This window comes from Lemur catta, chromosome 10, assembly GCF_020740605.2.
Source record: "Lemur catta isolate mLemCat1 chromosome 10, mLemCat1.pri, whole genome shotgun sequence".
NCBI classification, from domain to species: Eukaryota; Metazoa; Chordata; class Mammalia; order Primates; family Lemuridae; genus Lemur; species Lemur catta.
The window spans coordinates 21210948-21234827 of NC_059137.1; the positions used below are offsets into that span (position 1 = coordinate 21210948).

Genomic DNA, 23880 nt, shown 5'->3' on the forward strand with positions numbered 1-23880 from the left:
AACCCTATAGGGAAAGTAATTTTGCTTTATTTACTTATTTTTTTTTTTTTTGAGACAAGGTTTTGCTCTGTCACCCAGGCTGGGGTGCAGTGGCACAATACATAGCTCAACTGCAGCCTTAAACTCCTGGGCTCAAGCCATCCTCCCATCTCAGCCTCCTGAGTAGGTAGGACTAGGTCTAGCTATGTTTCCTAGGCTGGTCCCTCAAACTCCTGGCCTCAAGCAATCCTCCCACCTCAGCCTCCCAAAGACCTAGGATTACACGTGTGAGCCACTGCACCTGGCCAGAAAGTACCTTTGAAATGACCGATCCTCTTTTCGTTCCTTATTTCTGCTTTCTTCAGCCTTTTTCTACCTATAAAGCCAACTTCCTCTACTCAGACCATTGGAACATTTTATTTTGTAGAATGAGGTGTTGCTTGATTCTAGAATTGCTAATAAAGGCCAGTAAGATACTTTAACTAAATTTGTTGTAATTTTGTCTTTTGACTATATATATATATACACACACACTATAAATATACAGGCATTGGTATATATATATATATATATATATATATATGTAGAGAGAGAGAGAGTCACTAGGAATTGAAGGTATTCCTTTCTGAGGGTTATGGTCAAGAAAGTTTGAAAGCTGCTTAGAGGTCTTAGGGGACTTCTGGGGCCTTTGTGGGCGTGGGCAGGGCTGTACTTAAACTTTAGGGCTTGTCTAGTCAAGACGCCCTCAACTGGGGACAGAGAAGAATGGACACCTTTGTTACATTTTAGTCATTCAACAGATTTATTGAGCCCCTACCCGTGTTTGTGTGTGTGCAGGCCTTATTTAAGACACAGGGAAGATAATAGTCAAAGAGAACAAAGTCTGCTTTCGTGGACAAACAAAACAGATGGATGTGTAATATAATGTCCATAGTGGGAAGAGCTATGAAAAGATTCAAGTACTAAAGGCAAGAGAGCATGATGGAGGTGTGGTGTGGAAAGGATGACCTTGGAGGCGGCTTGGAGGAGTGACACAGGAAAAAGCAAGCCACGAAAACAGGGGGAGGGAGCTTTCCAGGCAGAGGACAAGCAAGTGCAGGATTTCTCTCTACGCCATGAACTCTGCTTCTCTGTCTCCAAAGAACCTCACACAATTTATATTGCGTGAAAATCTGCTACAGATATATTCACAGATTCTTACACATATGGTAAAGCATTCATTAGCCCCCACTGCATGATACAGGCGGAAGTGTACTTATTTTTATAAAATTGGGATTATGTGTCCATCCTGCTCTATAACCTATGCTTTCACTTGCTCATCTATGACATTTGGTTTTGCTCTTTTTTTTTTTTTAACTTTTTTTTAGTGAACATTTTGGAAAGTCTTTGGAAAGAACTATTCCTCCTTGGCCTTTACTTTTCCCTCAGGTGTGCTCCTCAGTGGCAGGTCCAGCCTTTTCTGCCAGCCTGGTGGGCCCCACCTTGCCAGGCCCTATTCCCATTCCCCCTTCCTCCTCAGACCCTGATCCAACATCTCTGGAGCCGGAGCTGGAAGTCGTCTGCCTACAGTTGCACAGTGTCTAGGAGTAGCAGCGAGACTATCGACATTGTGGCTTCTTTTCCTCCTGTGATGTTTTCATAGCACAGCCAGTTTCAGCTGCCACCTTTAAGAGGGACTTGGCAGTCTGCCAGTACAGACAAGCTCAGATCACATGGGTGCCCTGTGATGAAGTCTAGGCCCCCAATGACAGAGTCCTCTCCTCTCAGGCCAAACCAAACTAGATGAGACCAGCTTACTTCTCCAGAGGGCTCTTAGGACCAGCCCACTTCACAGGAGGGACATTATTAAACCGAGCAAGTCTAGGAAAGAACAACCAACTCAGGTAATAAAGAGTCAAGAGCTAGGATTATATTTATATAAGACAGAGCTGGAGGCCGCTGTGGTTTGAATGTGGCCCTGAAAGTACATGTGTTGGAAACTTAATCCCCAATGCAACAGTGTTGAGAGGTGGGACTTCTAAGAGGTGATTAGGTCATGAGGACTCTGCTCTCGTGCATGGATTAATGGCATTATTGTGGGAGTAGGTTCCTGATAAAAGGATAAGTTCAGACCCCTTCCCTCTAGCGAGCTTCTTCCCTCTCACCATGTGATGCCCTCTGCCATGTTATGATGCAGCAAGAAGGCCCTCACCAGATGCTATCCCTAAATCTTGGACTTCCCAGCTTCCAGACCCATAGCTAAATAAATTTCTGTTCACTATAAATTGCCCAGTCTGTGGTATTCTGTTATAGCAGCACAAAATAGGCTAAGACAGAGGCACTGGTAGTGTAAAGCTGAGGGATGAGATGTGAGGGTTAGGGAGGGGTGTGCATGAAATTCTGGATTCAAAGGTGACAGCTAGCACAATGAGTCAGGAAGCTGCAAGTAGTTCAAACCACTGAAGCATATAATGTGGGTGGCAGAATTGGAAAATGAGGCTAAAGAGATATATACCAAATTTTATAGACCTAATAAAGGAATTTGCATTTCACTTTGGATATCCATTATCTGTTGTGTATACAAACCACCTCAAAGCTCAGTGGCTCAAAATGAAAACTGTTTTATTTATAATTCTGTGGATTACTAAATTGGGCTGAGCTCACCTGGGTTGTTCTGATGGTTACTCATATGGTTGTAGTCCTCTGATGGCTCAACTAAGGCTGGATAGTCCAAAATAGTCTCACCCACATGTCTGGCATTTGGTGCTAGCTATTGGATGGGCCATGTCTCCCAGATAGGCTAGCCTAATCTTCTTCCCATGGGGCAGTGTTCCAAGAGGATCAGAGCAGAAACTGCAAGGTCTTTTGAAGCTTAAACTCAGAAGTATTGCAATGTCACTTCTGCTGCATTCTATTGGTCAAAACAAGTTACAAGGCAGCCCTTATAGGAGAAGCTACAAAGATTTTGTGGTCGTTTTTAATCTGTTCACACCCTGGGATGATGTTGGCCTGAACCAAGGTGGTAGGTAGAGAGAAGTGGACAGATTTTTATTTTTAGGATATTTGGGAGGCAGAATTGAGAAGTCTTGGGGATTTTCTCAAACAAGGAAGAGAGGGAGAAGTTATAAATGACTCCTAGATCCTTGGCTTGGGTGATTGGTGAATGATAGTGCTTAGCACTTGGAGAGAAAAGAGGAGGAACACGTTTGGGGGGAAGATGATGTTTCTAGTATGAGTCATATCAAGGATGAGGTGTCTTTTAGACAGCCAGAAGGAGATGGGCAGAAGGCAGGTGAATATACAGGTCTGGCTCAGGAAGAGGTCTGGTTGCAGTACCAGTTTGGGAGTCTCTGGTGTCTTAAGCCTAAAGCATCTCTTAGGGGGGCTGCATCTCCAGAGCAGGAACACCATAAGGGCAGAGATCTAGATACTCAACTCTGTAGCTGCACTGAGTCTAGCTCTGTGCTCCAGGACAAAGCAATAAGTCTATCCTGGTTGTGGCTTACTAGGCTATTATGGGGAAGAGGGATTAAGTTTGTAGAGAGAACCCTCAGCTCTGAACTAAAGTCAGTGTTGCAAGTGGCATAGGGGTAGATCCCTCTCCTGCCAGGAGGAAATCTCCCAACACCAGGTCACTGACTCAGAAAGTAATAAGTGCATCATCATTGAAGGAGCATCAACAAGGGCTAGAGGAACCCCCATCAGGGATGCTGTGGTGGGGATTCCCTCCCTGGGTTGGAAGATAGACCCATTGGCCAGCCCTGATATTCTGTGAAGGCAAACTTCTCTCCCACCCCTACTCTCTCACAGGCACTCAACTTTCAGAAACTCCACAAATCTTCACTGAAAGCTATTCTGGTGGGAGATGAGCACAGCAGAGGCACCTACTAGGTTGCAAAAGAAATGTTGGACAGGATCCCTGCCATTCATTCATTCATTCATTCAACAACCATTCAACAAGCCCCTTCTGTATACCAAGCCCTGAGCTGTGCAATGGGAATACAGAGGTGAATGGACTCTAGTTTGGAAGCACTGCGACTGCAGCTGTAAAAACTTTGTCTTGTAGCTGCTGTTAGTTTCTAGAACTGTCTTCCCACTGCATCTCAAAAAGGTACTGAGAGGTCTTCTTGCTATGGTGCCAGGCTATAACGGTCTGATGAAAGAAAAAAAGAATGATGGAATAAGGGAGTGGGGGACTGGAGAAGTGTCCAAAGGAGGGATCTCTGGTTGGACTCAGGGAAAACTCCAAAGAAATCAGGCAACACATCTATCTGAGCTAATAATAATTTAAAAGATGACATTAAGTGCTTCCTTCGTGGCTGTTACAATGATACCCGCTTTCCTTGGATTACCTAGATTCTTCTGGCAGCGTGGTCTTGGACACTTCCGTCCTTTTCTCTGGACCTTATCAACGAATTGTTACATTAAGAAAACAGTGCTGGGCGCTCTCGTTCGATTCCCGGGAGACGTTAGGCGAGCGGAACTGCTGTTCGGCGGCGGGCGAGGGCGCCCGGAAGCTTTTCGCTGGGACTCCCGCCCTAGCGACGTGAGCCTCGTTGCTAGGGACGGAGGCGCGGGAGGCTGTGGAGCTCAGAGGCTACGGACGCCCTCCGGCTCCGCGTCCCATCCGGCCTCAGCTCCAACCCCGCCAGCCCACCGGTGGGTATGGAAGCCCAGGCGGGAGAAAGGGGGGCAGTAGCAGGCAGGGAGGGTGGAGCCCTCGCGCTTTCTGGCCCGTAGCCGCCCATTTCTGGCCGAAGCGGAGAGCGGGTTCTGAGAGTCAGCCTTGGGCTGGGTAGCGCTAGGTTCCCATCCATCTTGGGGGAAATCCTCCTCACCTTCCTCCCGATACATATCAGAAATAAGCTTTACCAGTTTGCATAATGGGCAGGGAGAGGAACATTTGTGATCTGAGCAGCCAGAAAGGAAAAACTGCACGCAGGTTGTCCCTAAAACTTGAGACAACTTTAGGAGTTCTGGCCTAATACTGATTCCTCGTGTAACTTTGGGTAAGACCCTCTTATTCTCTGAGCCTCGGTTTCCCCTATCTGTGCCTTTAGGGGGTCGAACTAGACCACCTTCCAGGTGCTTCCACATGTGGTTTTGTTTCTCTTGGACCGTGGTTTTGGTATAGATGCCTTGGTCTCCCAGAGTATAGGTTAAATGTATGGAGATTTGGAGAGAGGGAGGAAGATGGGAAATCAGCATTTGCATGAGCAATGGACTGAGGAAATCCAGGGAAATGAGGTCTGGTCCACTAGTCTGCCCTTGTGACTTTCAGCATGTCACAAATGTGTCCCAGTTTCTTCATGGAATAGAAGGGTTGGATATGTACCGGTGTATATCAAGGAATATTGCATTGGAGAGTTAAAAGAGAATTTTCTGAGTTATGTTTAGAGTGACCACGGGGTATTTCAAAGTCCTTGGAAAGCAGACTGGGGCAGAAGTGGGTTCTGGAATTCAGATTTAGGCCAGGTTCCAACTAGAACTAACAAGGACATCCAAAGCCATAATCAAGTTTAATAGACTTTCCCAAGTCCTTTCCAGCCTTTCTGGGCCTGAAATCTGAGACAAGGCAAGGGTGACTGCTCCCTGGAGGATAGTTGTTGGGCAGTTCTAAAGGGCCCTTATGTTGTTGAGTCCTTAGAAAGCATTCCCTCAAGTAGACTCTTTCATCTTAGTATGTCATTCATTCATTCAACAGATATATTTGCCTTGCATCCGTTCTCCATACTCAAAGCACAGATACAAAAATGAACAAGATGTTATCCCTCCTCTCAAGTATACATTCATAATATAAACAAAGGAAGATAACTTAATAGTATTTTTGTAGTCTTAGTTTACTCGTAAAATAACAATGTAGACATATACTTTGTTCTTGAGAGTTTTAAATTGCCTTGCTATATAACATAATGAATTATTAGCCTCATTGGGATCAATCACTCTGGTCAGGGGCCATAGTTGACTTCAGCTTAATATCCTTCAGACTCATATCCATTTGTGTATGTTCTCTGTGTATATTTGGTATGTATGTTTAATACACATGTATTATGAGCAGAATTAATACAGGTGAAATTGCTGCTTCCATTTATTATTACTGTTAATCTCATAATCATGTTAGTAACAATCATTTATTGTTAACAGTTTTCCAGGTTGACGTGAAGGCTTTATATGCACTGGTTTTTGTAGAGATGCAGCATAGTATGCTGGTCAAGAGCAGGGCCTCTGGAGTCAGATTGCCTGGGTTTAAGTTTTGGCTCTGCCACTTATTTGCGATATAAACTTGAGCAAGTTATTTAATATCTCTGTGCTGCACTTTTCTCATCTGCAAAATGGTTATACTGGTTGAGTATCCCTTATCTGAAATGGTTGGGACCAGAAGTGTTTCAGATTTTGGGTTTGTTTTTTTTTTTTGATTTTAGAATATTTGCATTATATATTTACTGATCGAGCATCCCTAACCTGAAAATCTGAAATCCAGAATGCTCCAGTGAGCATTTCCTGTGAGTGTCATGTTGGCTCTCAAAAAGTTTCAGATTTTGGAACACTTTAGATTTTGGATTTTCAGATTAGGGATGCTCAACCTGTAGTAACAGTAACTATCTCAGAGGATTGTGGAATAGAATAAATGAGTTAATAAATATAAAGCACTTAGAGCACTTCCTGGCACATCTTAAGTGCTATTTTTAATCTTCATAGAAACTAGTTATAGAGTTATTATCCTATTTTACACATAGGAAACTGAGACTTAGGTTCAATCAACTTGACCAAGGCCGCAGTAGAACTGTGATTCAGAACTAACCCTAATTCAAACACTAATGCACTTAATCAAATGTTATTCTTACTCTTCTGTGCTGCTCTCACTTCTCAGAATAAGCTACACTGTCATTCAATAATTAGGATTTATTTGAATTCTTAAAATAGAGTTGTTAAAATGCAATAAAACTGTTTCTTCTTTTAGACATTTATCTTCTGGACTAGAAGTCAAGAGATCTACCTAGTTATAATTTTGAGCAAATAATATTTCTGCCACTGTTCTCCAGATCTTTAAATAAAAGATTTATATGATGATTTTGAAAAGCTCTTCCATCTCAAATTCTAGGATTCATACACTTAAAAGAGAAATTGCCTTTTTCTCAAAAGCAGTAAACTCTGAAGTAAGTCAATGGTGAAGATTTTTGATGAACAGAAGTACTATGAGTAAAATAAAAATGTTTAATGATGCATTTAAATATATTTTGCATATTAACAACAGATGTATAATTAACATTACGGTATACTTTTCCTAATTGTTGTAAATGTCAGAGTTATATAATCTTGGAATTTTGTAAGATATTTCTTTGTGAGGGAAAACTACACTTAACAATCTCTTTAAACAAGGTCCTTATTTACCTTATAAATCTTTTTTCAGTGCAAACATGCTTAGATAGAGAAGAGATTAACTCGAGCATCTTTTCACTAATTACAGAGATTAGGAAGTGGCTGCCTGAACTATTAATATTTCCCAAAAGATACACGTTACAAATCATTGAATACAGCCGCTCACCAAGAAGATCCTATTGATTTGCGGGTAAGTAATTCTGAAAGTTATCTTTTCCTTATAATGTCCCATGAATACTCTTCACTTGGGAAGTATGGCTCTCTGAATATACCAGCTAAGAATCCAATCAGTTCTAAGCAGAGCCAATCCATTTATAGCACCTGCAGGTTCCAGTGACCTAGATCTATGAATGCCATCTGTCTTTAGTTTGATAACAGTGTTGAAAAATGGGTTAGGCTGGAAGATCCGAAGCCCTGCACCGTCTGTCTGTCCATAAACAACACAACATCCCAAGGTTTTTGAAAACTATCCTGGAGTTTTTCCTCTCAGCACATCTGTGGCCTCTTACAGAGAATTCTAGAATGTCTGAACTAGAAGGAACCTTAGATTTACTACTTCACAACAAATAACTTTTGTTGTATAGTACTGTGCAAGCTACTTGATGTACAGAGATGAATAATGAGAGAGCTTCTTCTTATGGAGCACGTGGTCTACTAAAAACCATTTAGAAAACCTGCCTAATGGGTACAATGAGCACTATTTGGGTGATGGGCACACCTATAGCTGAGACTCAAGTATTACAAAAGCAATCCATGTAACCAAAAACATTTATACCCCCTTAATATTTTGAAATTTTAAAAATCATTTAAAAAATCATTACTGCCCTGATTTTCTGGATGAGGAGGCTGAGGCCCAGAGTGGGGAATGGAGCTATTCAAGGATACACAGTTGGATGAGGCAGAGCGGAGATCCAGCCCCAGGTGTCTTGATGCCACTCACAGTGTTTTTTCCACTGCATTGTGCTTCTGTACTGGTTACCTGTTCTTGCCAGGTCAATTCTGGCAAATTCTCAAGTTGTAGGCTGAAATTATCCTGGAATACTCTATTTTTTAATGATAATAGTATGAATGAGAACACTTAACTTGGTGAGTTTTACCTGCTATTCTCCATGTAGACAGTTCTTCCTAGAAGTAGGCTGGTCATGCCCAGTGGAATTTCATCCCCTAGAACTTCTTTAAGAAAACCCCAGAAGAAATAGGAAATGGGTATTCCCACTGCTCCATTTACTTCCCTCACCTCTTTGGCATCCCACAGAACAGCTAGTTGCAGAGGACACATGACCTGTAGTATCTGGGATCGTCCCCTAGTCAGATTCTTTCAGTACCAGCAAATGTTTAATGTTTATGCTGGTCACATCTTCAGGTTTCTCTTTCTTTTTCCTCTTTGTTTCACTGACACCTGGTTTAGGGCCTGCACAAATTAGGTGCTTAGGAGGGATTTCCTGAATGAGTAAATGGATGAGCATCTTTAAATGTATAATTTATTCTATTTCTTTTTAGTTCTAGTTGTGTTAGTTGAGGGGGACAAGGCAAGTATACCTGGAATACATTTAATTTTTTTTATTCTAATTATGTCATCCAGTATTAACATTATTTCTAGGTTAATTGTTTTTAAACCTTTTGGCCTCAGGACTTCTTGGCACTCTTAAGAATTGTGGACCCCAGCCTGAGCAAGAGCGAGAGCCCGTCTCTACTAAAAATGGAAAGAAATTATATGGACAGCTAAAAATATATATAGAAAAATTAGCCGGGCATGGTGGCACATGCCTGTAGTCCCAGCTACTCGGGAGGCTGAGGCAGGAGGATTGCTTGAGCCCAGGAGTTTGAGGTTGCTGTGAGCTAGGCTGAAGCCATGGCACTCTAGCCTGGGCAACAAAGTGAGACTCTGTCTCAAAAAAAAAAAAAAGAACTGTGGACCCCCAAAGAGGTTTTGTTTATGTAGATTATAGATTAGATTCATATCCCTGCTCTTCTACCATCTTTTGACATTAAAACTGAGAAATTTTAAAAAATATTTACCTATTAATTATGAAATAACAATAATAAACCTATTGTATTTTAACATAAATAACATATGACAAATAAATATACTTCCCAGAACAAATGGTATTGTTTTATATTTTTGCAAATCTCTTTAATGTTTGGCTTAAACAGAAGAAAACTGGATTCTCATATCTGCTTCTGTGTTCAGTCTATTGCAATATATTGTTTAGGTCAAAATATAAAAAGAAAAGCAGGCCTCACACAGAGTTGGAAAAGGGGTGTCTTCCCAGACATCTGGAGAGGCTCTCAGGAATCCCCGTGGTCCTCAGATCACACTTACAGAACTGCTGGCCCAGGTCATTAACTATATTGTCTCATTTAGTGTCATTATCTCTAGTATCACCTTCATATTAAATATACTTCATGATTCTAGCACACTGATTTAGAGAAGTACCACAATGAAATTATTTAAAAATTATCTGGCAACCAATTAAGGTTATAACCTTTTAGAATAACTGAGGCTTTTCTTTTTCAAGAAGCTTCACTAGTATAAATTATTTTTAATTTTTAATTATATGCTCCTAGTATTTATTTTATTGTGGTAGAGTATACATAACATAAAATTTATGATTAGTGACATTTAGTATATAGACAATATTGTACAAGCATCATCACTATCTAGTTCCAGAACATTTTCATCACCCCAAAAGGAAACCCTGTACCTACTAAATAGTCACTTCCCATTCCCCTCCTCACCCCAGCTCTTGGCAACCACTAATCTTTTTTTCTCTATAGATATGTCAACTATGGATATTTTATATAAATGGACTTATATAATATGTGGCCTTTTGTGTCTGGCTTCTTTTACTTAACATGATATTTTCCAGGTTCACTCATGTTGCAGCATGTATCAGTACTTCATTCCTTTTATGGCTTAGTAATATTCCATTGTGTGGATAGACCATATGTCATTTATTCATTGATGAACATTTGAGTCGTTTTCACCTTTTGGCCACTGTGAACAGTGCTGCCATGAACTTTCATGTACAAATTGTTGTTTGAACACCTGTTTTCAATTCTTTTGGCTGTATACTGCAGAGTAGTATTGTTGGATCATACAGCAATCCTGTTTTTAACTTATTGAGGAATTTCTTATGTTTTTTAAAATTAGTTTTATTTCTGTTTTTGTTTGTCTGCTAATGCTTTATTGGAGGCTGCAATCCCAGGGCTATAAGAGTGAAGCAGGGAAACGAGAAAAAGCAAATGTACAGAATTCGTCTTTTTTAAAAAAATAATTTTAACATAACAATACTAGTAATTTTGCCCAACAAAATTAACATTATTTCTTATTCTTTTTACTAAACAGGGAACACAACTTCCAGCAGCCACAAGGGATGGTGCTACTCAGGTGCCAACTGAAACAAGTACCTCCACAGAAGGTTTCTTGTAGGTTCTATGCTGGGATGGGGAAACTACAAAGCAAACTCAAACATGGCACTTATAAATACAGGTACAGCAATCCTACCCTGGGATCCCAAGTTTTATTATGCCCCATTAAAACTCTCCACTAAAGAAAGAGAAGGCCCAGGGCAACTGTTTTCTTTTTGTTTCTTTCTTTTTGTTTTTGTTTTTTTTTGAGATGGAGTCTCACTATATCACCCAGGCTAGTCTCAGACTCTGAACTCCTGGGCTCAAGTGATCCTCCCGCCTCAGTCTCTGAGTAGCTGGAACCACAGGTGTGAACCACCACACTTGGCCAATTTGGTCTGTTCTCTTTTAAGTAAGAAACTGTCAGCTTAGTAGCTAGTATTTGCAACCACACACAGAGGGGCCCTGCATCTTTGGGATTAATCTCTGTGTGAGCAAAGACTCCTGACTTCTTGGCCTCAGGATTCCCCTTTATCAGATTCTAATCATTCAGTCATTCTGCGTATTGCAGAGAAAATAATACCATTGTTGACAATGTCAGTGAATCTCCTTTCTCTACTCCTTTCTCATCTTCCTTCTCAGACCAGCCTGAATTGCCGCCGCCTTAGCCCACATTCTTCCTTCCCTTGCTCCCCATTCCACTCCCATGCCCTTGGGCCTCTCATGTTCCATCTTCTCTTTAGCAGGCCTGATGGAATTATAGAAGAGAGAATTCAAACTAAAGCTTTTCAAGAGTATAGCCCAGCTCATGTGGATACCGTCTCTGCTGTTGCTGCTCTGAACTCAGACCTTTGTGTCTCCGGAGGAAAAGATAAGGTGGGGTTTGCAGGGTTTCCTAGGAAACCAACTGATTGCAGGGAAGGGAAGCTATTTTGAAAGAAGTCTAGGGTTTGTGTTGCTGGCAGCAGAGTTGACTAGAATGAAAATATCGGCTTTCAAGTTAGAAAGACTAGGTTTAAATCCCTGCTTGGCTACTTTCTATTACTTTGGGTAAATCTTTAAATTTTTTGAGCTTAGTCTCTTTATCTGTTAAGTGGGGATATGATAATGCCACTTCATAGTACAGTTGTAAGGATTAAATAAGAACATAGGTAAGACCCTTAGCACTATGCCTGACTACCCACATGCTTTTTATAAATGACAAGGATTATTCTTCCAGCCAATCCCTTTTTACATCTATAGGCAGATACAGAAGTTATTTATCCACAAAAGGAACTCTCTAGTCTCTTCTTTTATGCTGTGCTTTTGCCAAAATCTTTCCACTCATGTGGCATCATGATTCCTCCCTTCCATGTTTTATCCTTCCTCCCATCGTCACTTTGAATCTGACTGCTTTCTCTCTTTCATGTTTGGATCTATCATAGCCTTCACAGCTAGGATATTGGTAGCAAAAAACACTGATTGTTTTTATAGAGAATAATACTAATATTGCCTCTCATTTTTAATAGCCTTTTAGAATCTTCATATTCCATTTGCATACTGTATTTCACTGGTTCTAAAATGTGTACATGTTTTCACATTTTAACACCTCTGAAATCAGGATACATCTCAGTATCATAGAATAATTGGCAGCATTTTGTCTTAAAATCTGTATCATCTGAGATGTAAGAAATTTTATTTATATGAGCCTCACTCACACCAGTGAGGGGTAGATGGGGCAAGGATTATCCTCTCTGTTTTGCAGATTAGGAGACTAGGAATGGCCCTCTCAATAGCCCTTTATTTAGAAAGATGAGGTCAAGTGTTAACAAGGGCTGGGTCCACTATAAATACATGCTCCTTACTCTCTTGCAATGAACTGTGGAGACTTGGCCAGAAAATGCTTTACAAATCCTGTTTAGGGAGAGAAATGCTTACAATAAAATATTAAAGTATACACCTGACCAAAATATGGAAATAAAATTTTAACAATGATCCTTTTTGGCCGAAGGGATTATGGATGAGTTTTTTTTGAAATTTAAAAAAAAGGTGCAATCCATTTCACAACAGTGTGAATATACTTAACTGTACACTTAAAAATGGTTAAGATCGGCCGGATGCAGGGATTTATGCCTGTAATCCTAGCACTTTGGGAGGCTGAGGCTGGAGAATCGCTTGAGGCCAGGAGTTCAAGACAAGCCTGGGCAACATAGTGAGACCCCATCTCTACAAAAAATAATAATAATAAAATTAGCCATGGTGGTGGTGTGCACCTGTAGTCCTACTCAAGAGGCTAAGGCAGGAGGATCACTTGAGCCCAGTAGTTTGAGGTTACAGTGAGCTGTGATCACACTACTGCACTCTGTCCTGGACTACGGAGTGAGACCTTGTCTCAAAAAAAGAAAAAAAAAACATGGTTAAGGTTATAAATTAAAAAAAAAACCACACAACTAAAAAAAATTGCAATACAGTATGGGGGGAACCTAATCCCATGTAGAATTCTCCTTCAGCATCTACAGCCAAAACCTCAAACTGAAACAGTCCTTGGGGAGTATTATCCCACTCTCATCAGTAAGGTTTAGAGGAGAGACAGAGAAGTGATCAAGAGGAAAGAAAAGAAACTCAAAGGAAGGGAATATGAGAAGGAGCATAAAACCTTATCTAAGGCTTGAAGCAAGTCACTTGACAGAGAGGGAGTTAGTGACAAATGAGAAATTAAGGTGAGGAATGAAGTAAAGTCTAGTTTCAGATAAAAATTCAGAGATTAAACTAAAATATTTTAATGGCTCTTTGCAGACAGTTGTGGCCTATAATTGGAAAACTGGAAATGTGGTGAAAAGATTCAAAGGACATGAACGTGAAATCACCAAGGTAATTGTCAAATGATTATTATTATGAAAGGAATTTGGAACTGAATAAAGGAATATCTAATAGCTCTAGATATTAAGAGTGAATGAATGTTCAATCTTAAGGAAAAATGCAAGGGTTTCATTTGATGTCGTGAAGATAGGAAAAGCAGAGCAAACCATTCACTTAGCTGTTGTTACAGGTATATTGGACACAATTTTTCTTTGGTTATTAACCCCATAATAGCTCAGGTAGTAAATAGAGAATAGCTGATAACAACTCTCCTTGACCTATCCTGATTTAACAGGGACATATATTGAAAGCTTACTGTGTGTTTATTATAGCTAGAAAAATGACAAAACCCCTATCCTCAGCAACCTTCTAGTCTAGCTGGGGAAGTTTTTAAAAAGTCAACAAAAGTAAATAAATATTAATTTGTTAAATAGCTTTATCAGGCTGGGTACAGTGGTTCACACCTGTAATCCTAGCACTTTGGGAGGCCAAGGTGGGAGGATTGCTTGAGCCCAGAGATTTGAGACCGCCCTGGGCAACCTAGCAAGACCCCATCTCTACAAAAAGTAAAAAACTTAGCCGGGCGTGGTGGCACGCACTTGTAGTCCAGCTACTAGGGAGGCTTCTGAATTGCTACTGAATTGTACACTCAAAAATGGTTAAAATGGTAAGTTTTATGTATATTTTGCCACAATTTTAAAAAAAGGAAACACCATGAAAGAGATCAGAACAGGAAAGAAAAAGGTGAGCAAAGATATATCAGGCAAATGCAAACAAACAGCAGGAGTTGTGATAATAATATCAAATAAAGTTGTATTCAAGGTAAAAAGTATTAAAGGGAACAGAGATTCACCATATATTCATCATGAGTACAACAGAATTACCTGTCATAAGAGTGTTAGGCTGTGATGGTTTCAAAGGAATTCTTTCAAATTCACAAAAAGAGATAGTTCTGGTGTAGTTTAAACTGTTCCAGGGTATAGAGGAAAAAGACAGCTTCTTAATTCTTTTTATAAAGCCAGTATAACATCAGTATCAAAACTGGACAAAGAATATGACAAAAACCAGAGACCAACAAAAACCTATATTAGATGAAATTAGATATGGCTTCAGATAATAGAAAGCCCAGATAAAAATGCCTACATATGTAGTTGAAGGTTGGTGTGGTGGCTCCATAGTCATGAGGGAGCCAGGCTCCTCCTCTTTCTTGTCTGCCATCAGAGTTTGGCTTCCTTCTTCAAGGTTACCTCCTGTTCACAAGATGGCTGCTGCAACTCCAGTCATCATATCTGATTTCAAGGCAGCAGGAAGGAAGAAGGGACAAGAGCAACAGGTTGTGCCTGCCAGCCCCTTTAGAGAGTTTTCTAGAAGTCCCACTTCCACGTATATCTCATTGGCTACCCCTTCAAGGGGGCTGGAAAATCTGAATTTATAGCTGAATGCATTGCCATACTCAGTAATAGAGAGGTTTTATTATTAAGTAAGAATAGGAAAATGGATGGTGGGTATACTACTCACAGTCTGCTCCAGTATGGATACAAAAACCATAAAGAAGCATTAGGAAATAGAATCTAACTTTTTGTTAAAAGAATAGCATACCATGGCTAGCTGAGCATTATTCTAAGAATGCAGAAATAGTTTAACATTAGGAAATTAGTAAATATGATTCTCTGTATTAATTGGCCAAAGGGAGAAAAACATGATCATTTTAGTAAATCAGAAGATCCAGAATTCTTTCCTATGGAATCCCTGGGTAAAGTAGAAATAAATGGATCTTTATGTGATTAAAAATATAGAAAAAAATATCTTTAAAAACAAAATAAAATGACATTACCACACAAAATAAGAGATGATATAAGGTGGTTCCATGATTAATGAGATGAAGTACGTGAGAGTGCTTTGAACACTGTACCCATTTGGAGGGGGTGATCCCAAAGTGCCAAAGAAATCACACAGAGAGGAAGTTCTACAGGACCCCAAAGAGGAGAGATCCCATGGAAGTGAGATGGCTGAGGAGGTTTCATGGAGGAGGTGAGATTTTTAACTTTACCTTGAAGGACAGGAGGAAATCTGCTACTTAAAGAGGAAAGGGTAGCACAACATGGATAAAGGTGGAAATTCAAACCAGCCTGTGCTTTCCATTCATGGATTTCAAGTTTAGGTATTACTCTTTTAAAAAGTGTGTGTGGGGAGGGGGTTATACAAACCCATCTTTCCCCCATGTTAAAGTCCAATCCAACAAGCACACCAGAGCTGTTTCAGTTTTTGTTTTGTTTTCTACCTGAGCAGGTAGCCTGTCTTCCCAAATCAAACCAGTTCTTCAGTGCCTCTCGGGACAGGATGGTCATGATGTGGGACTTGCATGGTTCCTCACAACCAAGGCAGCAGTTGTCTGGCCATGCCATGGTGGTCACTGGATTGGCTGTGGGTCCAGGTAACGTAGATCTCTTCCCAATACAGTTGTGCTTCGGAAAACCCTGTTCAAGCCTCTGCTCATGGTTTGTCTTCTTACCATTGTTTCCAAAGACTTCTCACAGCTGTGCACTGGCTCTCGGGACAACACCCTGCTTCTGTGGGATGTGGGGACTGGACAGTGTGTGGAGAGAGCGTCTGTCTCCAGGAACGTGGTATGAATTCAGACTCAGCACAGAACAGGGCAGCAGAGGGAGCACGGGGTGAGGGAAAGGGTCAGGACAGAGATCAGCCTTGAGTCCTGACTTTCCGTGCAACCCTGGCCTCTCAGGGTTATTAGATTAGGTGATCTCTTGAGTCTTCTGCTCCAGAGAATGATTACATTTGTTTATATTAGAATTTAAAATAGTATCCTCATTTATTCCTTCAAAATATAGTTTACTCCATTTCTTCTGTGGGGCAGATGCTGTGCTAGGAACAGGGTTAGTGACCAAGGACACAGTTCCTGTCTTCCAGGAGCTCACAGCTTATGCTTATTGTGCATTCTGTATATGTGACATCATGCAGAGAGATAAGCATTACCTTATGCTTTATGTATAATTTGCTCTGTTTTTGAAGGCCAGTTGTTTTCTGGTAGCAGACTGGCATATAAACTGCACAGCCTTTGGGGTCAGCCATACCTAGGTTCGAATCGGGGATCTATCACTTACTAGCTGTGTTACCCCAAGAAAGCTACTTATGCTCTTAGTGTCTTCATTTATAAAGTGGGGAGAATTATATCACCTGATAGGGTTCTTCAGAGGATGAAGTGAGATAATCTATGCGAAACACCTGTCATTGTGCCTGACCCATGGTAGATGTTCCTTTATTGGTTGTCAGATTTCAGTAATAGTCATTATTTATTTATTTAGAGACAGAGTCTCGCTCTGTTGTCCAGGCTAGAGTGCTGTGGTGTCAGCCTAGCTCACAGCAACCTCAAACTCCTGGGCTCAAGCAATCCTACTGCCTCAGCCTCCTGAGGGACTACAGGTGTATGCCACCACACCCAGCTAATTTTTTCTATTTTTAGTAGAGACGAGGTCTCACTTTTGCTCAGGCTGGTCTTAAACTCCTGACCTCAAGCAATTCTCCAGCCTCGGCCTCCCAGAGTGCTAGGATTACAGGTGTGAGCCACCGCGCCCGGCCCATCTTTTCTAATTTTGAAGACAACTGTCAATGGCAGAATGTTCTTGCCCCATGCCCTCCATATTTGTGGAGGTTATTGGAAGACAATAAAATCCTGTTATCTTGAGTTGTTTTGAAAAGTGTTTCATGCCTGTCCAGCAGGGGGCTGCAGGGATAAAGAGAAATACGATCGCTCTTGCTGAAACCCGAGGTGTTGGACTCAAGTTTCAGTTGGTCCCACCTTACAAGGGGTGTTCTAGCTGCCACCTGGCCAGCAGTTCTCTGCCACATGGCTGGGGTTTCAGGTACCCTAAGGGTGCCTGCGTGCATTTTGGTACTCACAACTGGCCCAGCTGGTACCTTGCTTCTGATAACCTAAGAGCTGCAGGTAGAGCATGAGTGATAGGCATCTGCAAAGCATAAAATCCCTCCAAGTCACATTTGCTACCTCAGTGTCCTTGACAAAAGGTGCAGAGATGCTAGTTAGCACAGTTTACTGGAATTACAGCAGAAGAATGACTTGGTATGGAGAGGTTTTGAAATTTTTGCTTTTTCCAGGTCACTCACCTGTGCTGGGTTCCCAGAGAGCCATATATACTACAGACCTCTGAGGATAAAACCGTCAGGTAGGCTTCCTGAGCAGCAGAGAAAGTGTTTCTGGTGAGGTTTGTGGCTCTCATGCTTACGTGACTCTGTTCTTACCCTGCATCTCCGCATTGCTGTGTTCTTCCCGGGGCCTCCCGCCCCTCTGCCCCTCACTGGTGCTGGGGCCTCTCTGATCTGGCCCCATAGATCATTAGGGTAGAGACTGGATGCAGGATATCAGGCCATGAGAAAGCCCCTGTCCTGGATAGCTTCTAAGCAGCTGATTCAGCAGCTCCCACTGTGGGAATGTGTCCGGATTAACTTCAGGATCAGGCACTTGCTTGTCCTACCCTTCGGGCTGCCTGGCTCTGCTTGCTGCCCCTGCGTGGCTCCTGGCATTCTCAGTTGCCCAGCCCTCAGCTAAAACCCTCCCCAGGAAGCAGGGTCGGAGTCAGCATCAGAGAGTCAAACGAAGCCAGTAATTCTTAGACTCGAGGGCACACCTGAAACTTCAGATCTGAGAAGAGATTCTACTTTGAAAATGTAGGAATGGCTTAAAGAGGCAAAAATGAGACAAGAGGCAAAACAAAACACTCTTCAGTGGACCCCATGGCCAAGGCTGGCCTAGGCCTGTGAATCTTTTGTATCTGATTCTGAATGATGACTGCTTTTCTGTATCATAGTAAGTATCTTTTTAAAAACTTAAATCACAGGCATAGAAATATCCTCTTGTCCAGTGAAAGCAATGACCCAAAGGACCAAATTAACTTGTACAATTAAGATGCTTGGTCTAAATTCCTATTAACTGATCTCAAAATAGAAAGAACTCAGATATCATTTAATTTAGTTACTTCCTGCCAGCTTTAGAGTCTCAGAGATTGATCTGGTTCATGCTGCTGTTTTTAGGTAAATCATGACATTCCAACCTGACTGGCCTCAGTAGCAAAAGGCCAAGACTTTTATGGTAGTGGGATATTACAGGTGTATTTCAGACACATTTACTACAAACTCATTTCCTGCTTTAATTTCTTTCAGATTATGGGACAGTCGGGGGCTGCAGATAGCTCATGTGTTTCCCGCAAAGCAGCACATTCAGACCTACTGTGAAGTCAGCGTGGATGGACATAAGTGTGTCTCCTGCAGCAGCGGCTTTGGAGGCGAAGGCTGTGAGGCCACGGTAGGAGATGGTGTGGGGTCCGGGTATCTGGCTGCTGATGAGCAAATCACTCTGGCCTCGTGCCTGAGCTGAGCCGCATAGGCAGGCTTTGCTAAGGGCTCAGGCCTATTTCAAGTGCATACTGTGAGTGATCCTTCATATTCCAGATGCCACTTTTGAGAAATAGTCATCAACCTAGGGCTCTCTGAATTGGCAGTAGAAAGGAGGAATGGGCAGAGAGTCAAGATAGGGAGGAGCTAAGCACAGAACTAGCCTGCTGATGTCCCTGCTCCCACCAGAGCCTGGAGAGGGGAGGGACTGTTTGAAGGACCAAATGTATTCCCGTTATACATGTGGCCACAGGAAAGGAAGTTGAAGCTCTTTAGGAAATTTGGAGCTCCAGCCTTGGCCCAGGACACATGCCATCCCTTACCCATATACCTTCCTTGCAGTCAGTTTTGGGATAGATTGCCTAGGCTCCTCCAAAGTACCTTAGATTCATAATTGTGGAATATCAGTTAATAGGGTTGTCTAGCATCCAGATAGAACAATTACAGCTTCCATTTTATCAAACAATTATTATGTGCCAGGCACTGGGCTGAGCACATTACATGCACTGTCTCATTTAATTCTTAGAAACAACCCCATGAGTTAGGTACTATTACAATTCTCATTTTACAGATGAGGAAATAGAAATGTCACAAGTTGAAATCACTTTGTACAAGACCACACCCCTAGTAAGTGGTAGATCAGGCTTTGAATGTAATGCCTCTTCTCCAAGATAAGCATTTCCAGTACTACAGCTATTCTCTGGATGACATAGTGCCAGTGACTTCATTATTTTTTTGGACACAATTCAGTTTGCTCTCCTCCCTGAACATTATTCTCCAGGTGTGGTCTGATCTGTATTAATAAGAGTGGGACTGGCGGCACTGACTGGCACATCCCTTGTTGCAGATACTAGTCTTCATGTATCAAGTTTCAGTATCTAGGCATTAAATCAGAATGCGTACGCCTGTGTGTACTTATGAGAAGGTACTTCTAACTGTGGGGTCCCCATAGGACTCACAGGTGCCAAAAGGCTGATGATGTAAGGCAGTTCTTGAGTTGTCATGAAAGCAAGCGACCCCATACTGTTCCATCATGATATAGGACTGGGAGCTTTTACTTCCCTAGCCATGAAAAAGGCAATAACCCTTCTGGCACATCTATAACCAGGGTTGTTTGGGACATAGTTGGTGCTTAAAATAATCATTGGATGGTTGGGCAGTTGGGCGTGTGGATAGGATGGAGGAAGATAAGTGGCTACATGAGTAGGTCAGTGGAGGAAGTGGGTGGATCATGGGAGGTGGGGAGATAGATATTAATGGACGAAGCTAGATAAATAGTATGTATGAGCTGGTCCATGTTGTTGCTTTGCAGTTGTGGGATCTAAGACAGACACGGAAAAGAATATGTGAATATAAAGGGCATTTCCAGACCGTTGCATCCTGTGTCTTCCTACCAAGAGCATTGGCCTTGATGCCTGTAATTGCTACCTCATCACATGATTGCAAGGTGAAGATTTGGAACCAAGATACTGGAGGTAAGGAGCCTGCTGTCAGTGCTGCTTAGAAGGTACATGAAGTCCTAAAGGCTTTCTTAATACTTTTTCTTCCCATTGCTCAGAGTGTACAAAGCGACCCATCTCCTGCCGCTGTCCAGTCTCCCAGTGGTTAACAGATGACGTCAAGATGCCAGAATCTCACTGTTCAGCCTCTGGCTAGATGCCATCACCGTGTATTTCCTGATACCATGTTGCATAGACCCATTCCTGAGAGCTCAAATATATTTGGCTCTTATATTCTTTCTACCTGAAGTTCCTCATCATGTTTTAACTTGTAATGCTCAAAATGTCTGCAAAAGGGAAAAAGAATTACCACCTTTCAGTTCTGTTTTTAAAGACTAAAGCGAAAGCCTCAGCCCTTGGAGAGTGTGAGGGGGAATAAAGATAGGCTCAGGGTGATTCTGCCCTCTTTTGACTCTGTTGCTGAGGTTTAAGATCACAGTAAGGTCATGACACCGGGGATAAAAGATGCTTATAGAACACAGCTCACCAGAATCCTTGAACTGCTGGGGCCACCTCCTACTGGCAGATTGTTAAATATTCAGGAATTTTGTGAGCTGGTTTTTAAACCTTTGGTAGCTTGAAATCTGGACACGGTGGGGGTATTTACACTTTGTAAAAATTGACAAATGTTATGAGTAAGTATTGTTTTTTCCTTCCAAAAAGCTAGTTTACCAGCATGCCACTGCCTCCATGCTACTCTGTCCTGGACACAGGGTTCTGCCAGAAATAGGAATAGCATTAATTTAAACAACTTTAAACCAAATCCCTTCTACAACAATCCTCCAGAATTTAGCTCCTCTCAGGAGGAGATAGGGAATCTCCCTGAGAGAAAAAAGGCAGGACTGTGTCTGGTGACACTCTGCAAACAGCTGTGGTGACAAGCCAAACTTTCATAGCAAGGACAGCCCGGCTGTACCCTCACCTGGAGTTGGCTTCTCCAACCGCCCAGGTGTTAACAACTGTGAGTGGTGGGGAGAACAGATGTTTTAGATTTAATGATCATATACCTAAGACCAGGGAGAACAAGGTCTAAAAGTTTTGACCTGTCTGGGTGGCACAAATGCCCGCCCACCAGGTGTGTGCCCATAGTTCACAGAAGAGTGGCCTTCAGGATGCAGGTGGAGGCAGACTGGGTCAGCTGGCAAGCCCCAAATACTGCCCTTCAGGTTCCCTGCACTATCCTTTACCTCAAAGGGAGTAAGACCTCAGGAAGCCACTAGCTAAACATCAGTATCCTTGGCCATGCACAGTGGCTCACTCCTGTAATCTCAGCACTGTGGGAGGCTGAGGCAGGAGGATTACTTGAGGCCAAGAGTTTGAGACCAGCCTGAGCAACATAGTGAGACCCCATCTCTACAAAAAATAAAAAAATTAGCCAGGCATGTGGCACGCGCGTGTAGTCCCAGGCACTTGAGAGGCTAAAGTGGGAGGATCCCTTGTTCCCAGAAGTTTGAGGTTGCAGTGAGCTCTCATGACGCTACTGTACTCTAGCCTGAGCAACAGAGTGAGACCCTGTTTCCAAAATAAGGAAAAGATTAAAAGATTAGTATCCTTATCTGTTTTCCCTGCCCTGGCGCCTGCTTTGTTCTCTGGGCAGGTGACTGAGGGCACCTTTTTAACATGTCCTTAGCCGGGGAGGCCCCAGTTGTCTAAATGTACTTCTTGGTGGTAGACATCCTATTTGGCCCATGTGCCACTCTCTACAACTGACGTCTTGGGGTTGACCCAGGTTCTGACTTGCCTGCTGGTGCGCTTTCCTCTGAAGCAAGCAGAGCCTCTCTTATGTGGATTAGGTATGGACAGGAAATGCTTTATTTCCTTGGATTTCTCACAAAGACACCATGTTTCATGACATTGCACTCTTGGTGTAATTTGCTCGTTCCCCCTTCCTTCCCTAGCCTGCCTTTTCACCTTGTCTCTGGATGGATCTGGACCTTTGACTTCCCTGGCTGTTGGTGACACCAACTCCTTATTGTGTGCAAGTTTCAACAGAGGAATTCACTTACTCAGAGTGGACCACAGCCAAGGGCTGGAACTGCGGGAAGTGGCAGCATTCTGAGACCAAGAGACACTCACCGGACAATATCAAACTGTGGCCCTTCCTTTCTCAGTGTGGCTTTGTGTCTTTGTTATTTTGGGAGGAGTGGAATGTAGAGCTGGTACTCTTTAATTAGTTTCCCTGAGAAGGTATATCAGTGTTAGAAGTCAGTTTAAGTCCAGTGGTTCAAAATCAGGTCTGGAGTTCAGAAACATGGACAAACCTAAGGCTCTCAGTTTCAGTTAAATCCAAATGTAATTTTTTAGTAAGCTTTTGGAACTACTCTTCCAAAAATGTTTATTGCTCAAAATGATGACCTGTAGGTGTAAGAGTGGTAGGCACGTGTCTGTGGAGTCGGAACACAGGGCTTGAGTCACGGAACTGACCTTTTACATGTCTGCACAAAAGAAAAAGGCAGTGGGCAGAGAGACTGTTTTGGTTACCTCAAAAATAATCAAGATGGGAAAGAGTAGTGCAGCTCCACAGAGGAGACGGATCGTTCACAGTGAGCTCCAAGCTCTAGTCGCTGCTTCTCAGCAATGAGAAGAATCAAAGTTAGGGCAAGAAAGCAAAAGCCTTGGCTTCTAGTCAGAGTAGTGGCAGAATGGGGCGTGGTGATCCCTGCCTGTTGTTGGTACCTGCCTAGCGCGGTGCTGCCGAGCTCACGTGAAAATCAGACCTGAGATATCTTGAAGAGGCCAATGACTATAAGAGAGTTGCCCAGAGTTGTAGGAGTTAGCAAACCCATTCTATGGATGAGAAAACAGAGAGGTTGTGAGATTAAGGCCAAAAAAAATCTCATTTGCAATTTTAGCATTTTTATATAAATAAGAATTTATATTATGTTTTTCCCTTGGGAATAGCCAGGGTGAGGCAAAGGGGATCTCTGAAATAACAACAGACAGTATAGAAAAAAGGAGAGGGAAACCGGGTGTGGTGGCACACCTGTAGTCCCAGCTACCTGGGAGGCTGAGGCAGGAGGATGGATTGAGCCCAGGAGTTTGAGGCCAGCCTGGGCAGCATAGTGAGATCCTGTCTCTTTCAAAAAAAAAAAAAAAAAAAGGAGAACGATGGAGTCTACTGTGCTCAGCCCTTGAGCCCACTTCAATGAGGAGCAGCAGGGTGCTCAGGGCTGCCTGTGTGGGCCCTGGGAGTCAGTCCTTAGCCTGGTGTTCAGCCCATTTTCCTCCAGGGAAAATGAAGTCCTTCCTGCTTTCAGACAAGCTCACACATGGAGCATCTGAGGGCTGGCGATTCCCTTTCTGATGAGTACCAAAGGAAGATTTTGTGTTTGTCTTCTCTGGCCTCTGCCTGTCCCTGACACCAGTGACTGGCAGGCGTCTTCCTTGTCCTCTCCTGCTTCTTCTGGTCCAGCTCCTCCCCCGTGCT

At 42.4% G+C, this 23880-nt stretch overlaps 1 protein-coding gene across 4 annotated transcripts; it reads left to right on the plus strand.

Moving 5' to 3' along the window:
* Window positions 1-4531: 4531 nt before the first annotated feature.
* WDR31 (WD repeat domain 31) lies at window positions 4532-22555 on the plus strand. Of its 4 annotated transcripts, none has more exons than XM_045563579.1 (11): window positions 4532-4617; window positions 7427-7528; window positions 10688-10831; window positions 11433-11565; window positions 13465-13539; window positions 15817-15961; window positions 16054-16154; window positions 17662-17729; window positions 18724-18865; window positions 20267-20429; window positions 22352-22555. In XM_045563579.1, the coding sequence occupies exons 3-11, from the start codon at window positions 10716-10718 to the stop codon at window positions 22510-22512; spliced, it is 1104 nt and encodes a 367-aa protein (XP_045419535.1). In that variant the 5' UTR covers window positions 4532-4617; window positions 7427-7528; window positions 10688-10715; the 3' UTR covers window positions 22513-22555. The 4 variants fall into 4 exon arrangements, with proteins under 4 accessions (XP_045419535.1, XP_045419536.1, XP_045419537.1 ...); XM_045563580.1 differs by having other exon boundaries at window positions 11436-11565; XM_045563581.1 differs by lacking the exon at window positions 22352-22555 and adding an exon at window positions 20513-20647.
* The last annotated feature ends 1325 nt before the right edge of the window (window positions 22556-23880 follow it).

Bases quoted from the DNA above. Each gene is read 5' to 3' on its own strand.
- WDR31 (XM_045563579.1), top strand. From the start codon at position 10,716: ATGGTGCTACTCAGGTGCCAACTGAAACAAGTACCTCCACAGAAGGTT. The intron at 17,730-18,723 runs GTAGGCTTCCTG...AATTTCTTTCAG, and splicing joins TCTGAGGATAAAACCGTCAG to ATTATGGGACAGTCGGGGGC. The intron at 18,866-20,266 runs GTAGGAGATGGT...GTTGCTTTGCAG, and splicing joins GCGAAGGCTGTGAGGCCACG to TTGTGGGATCTAAGACAGAC.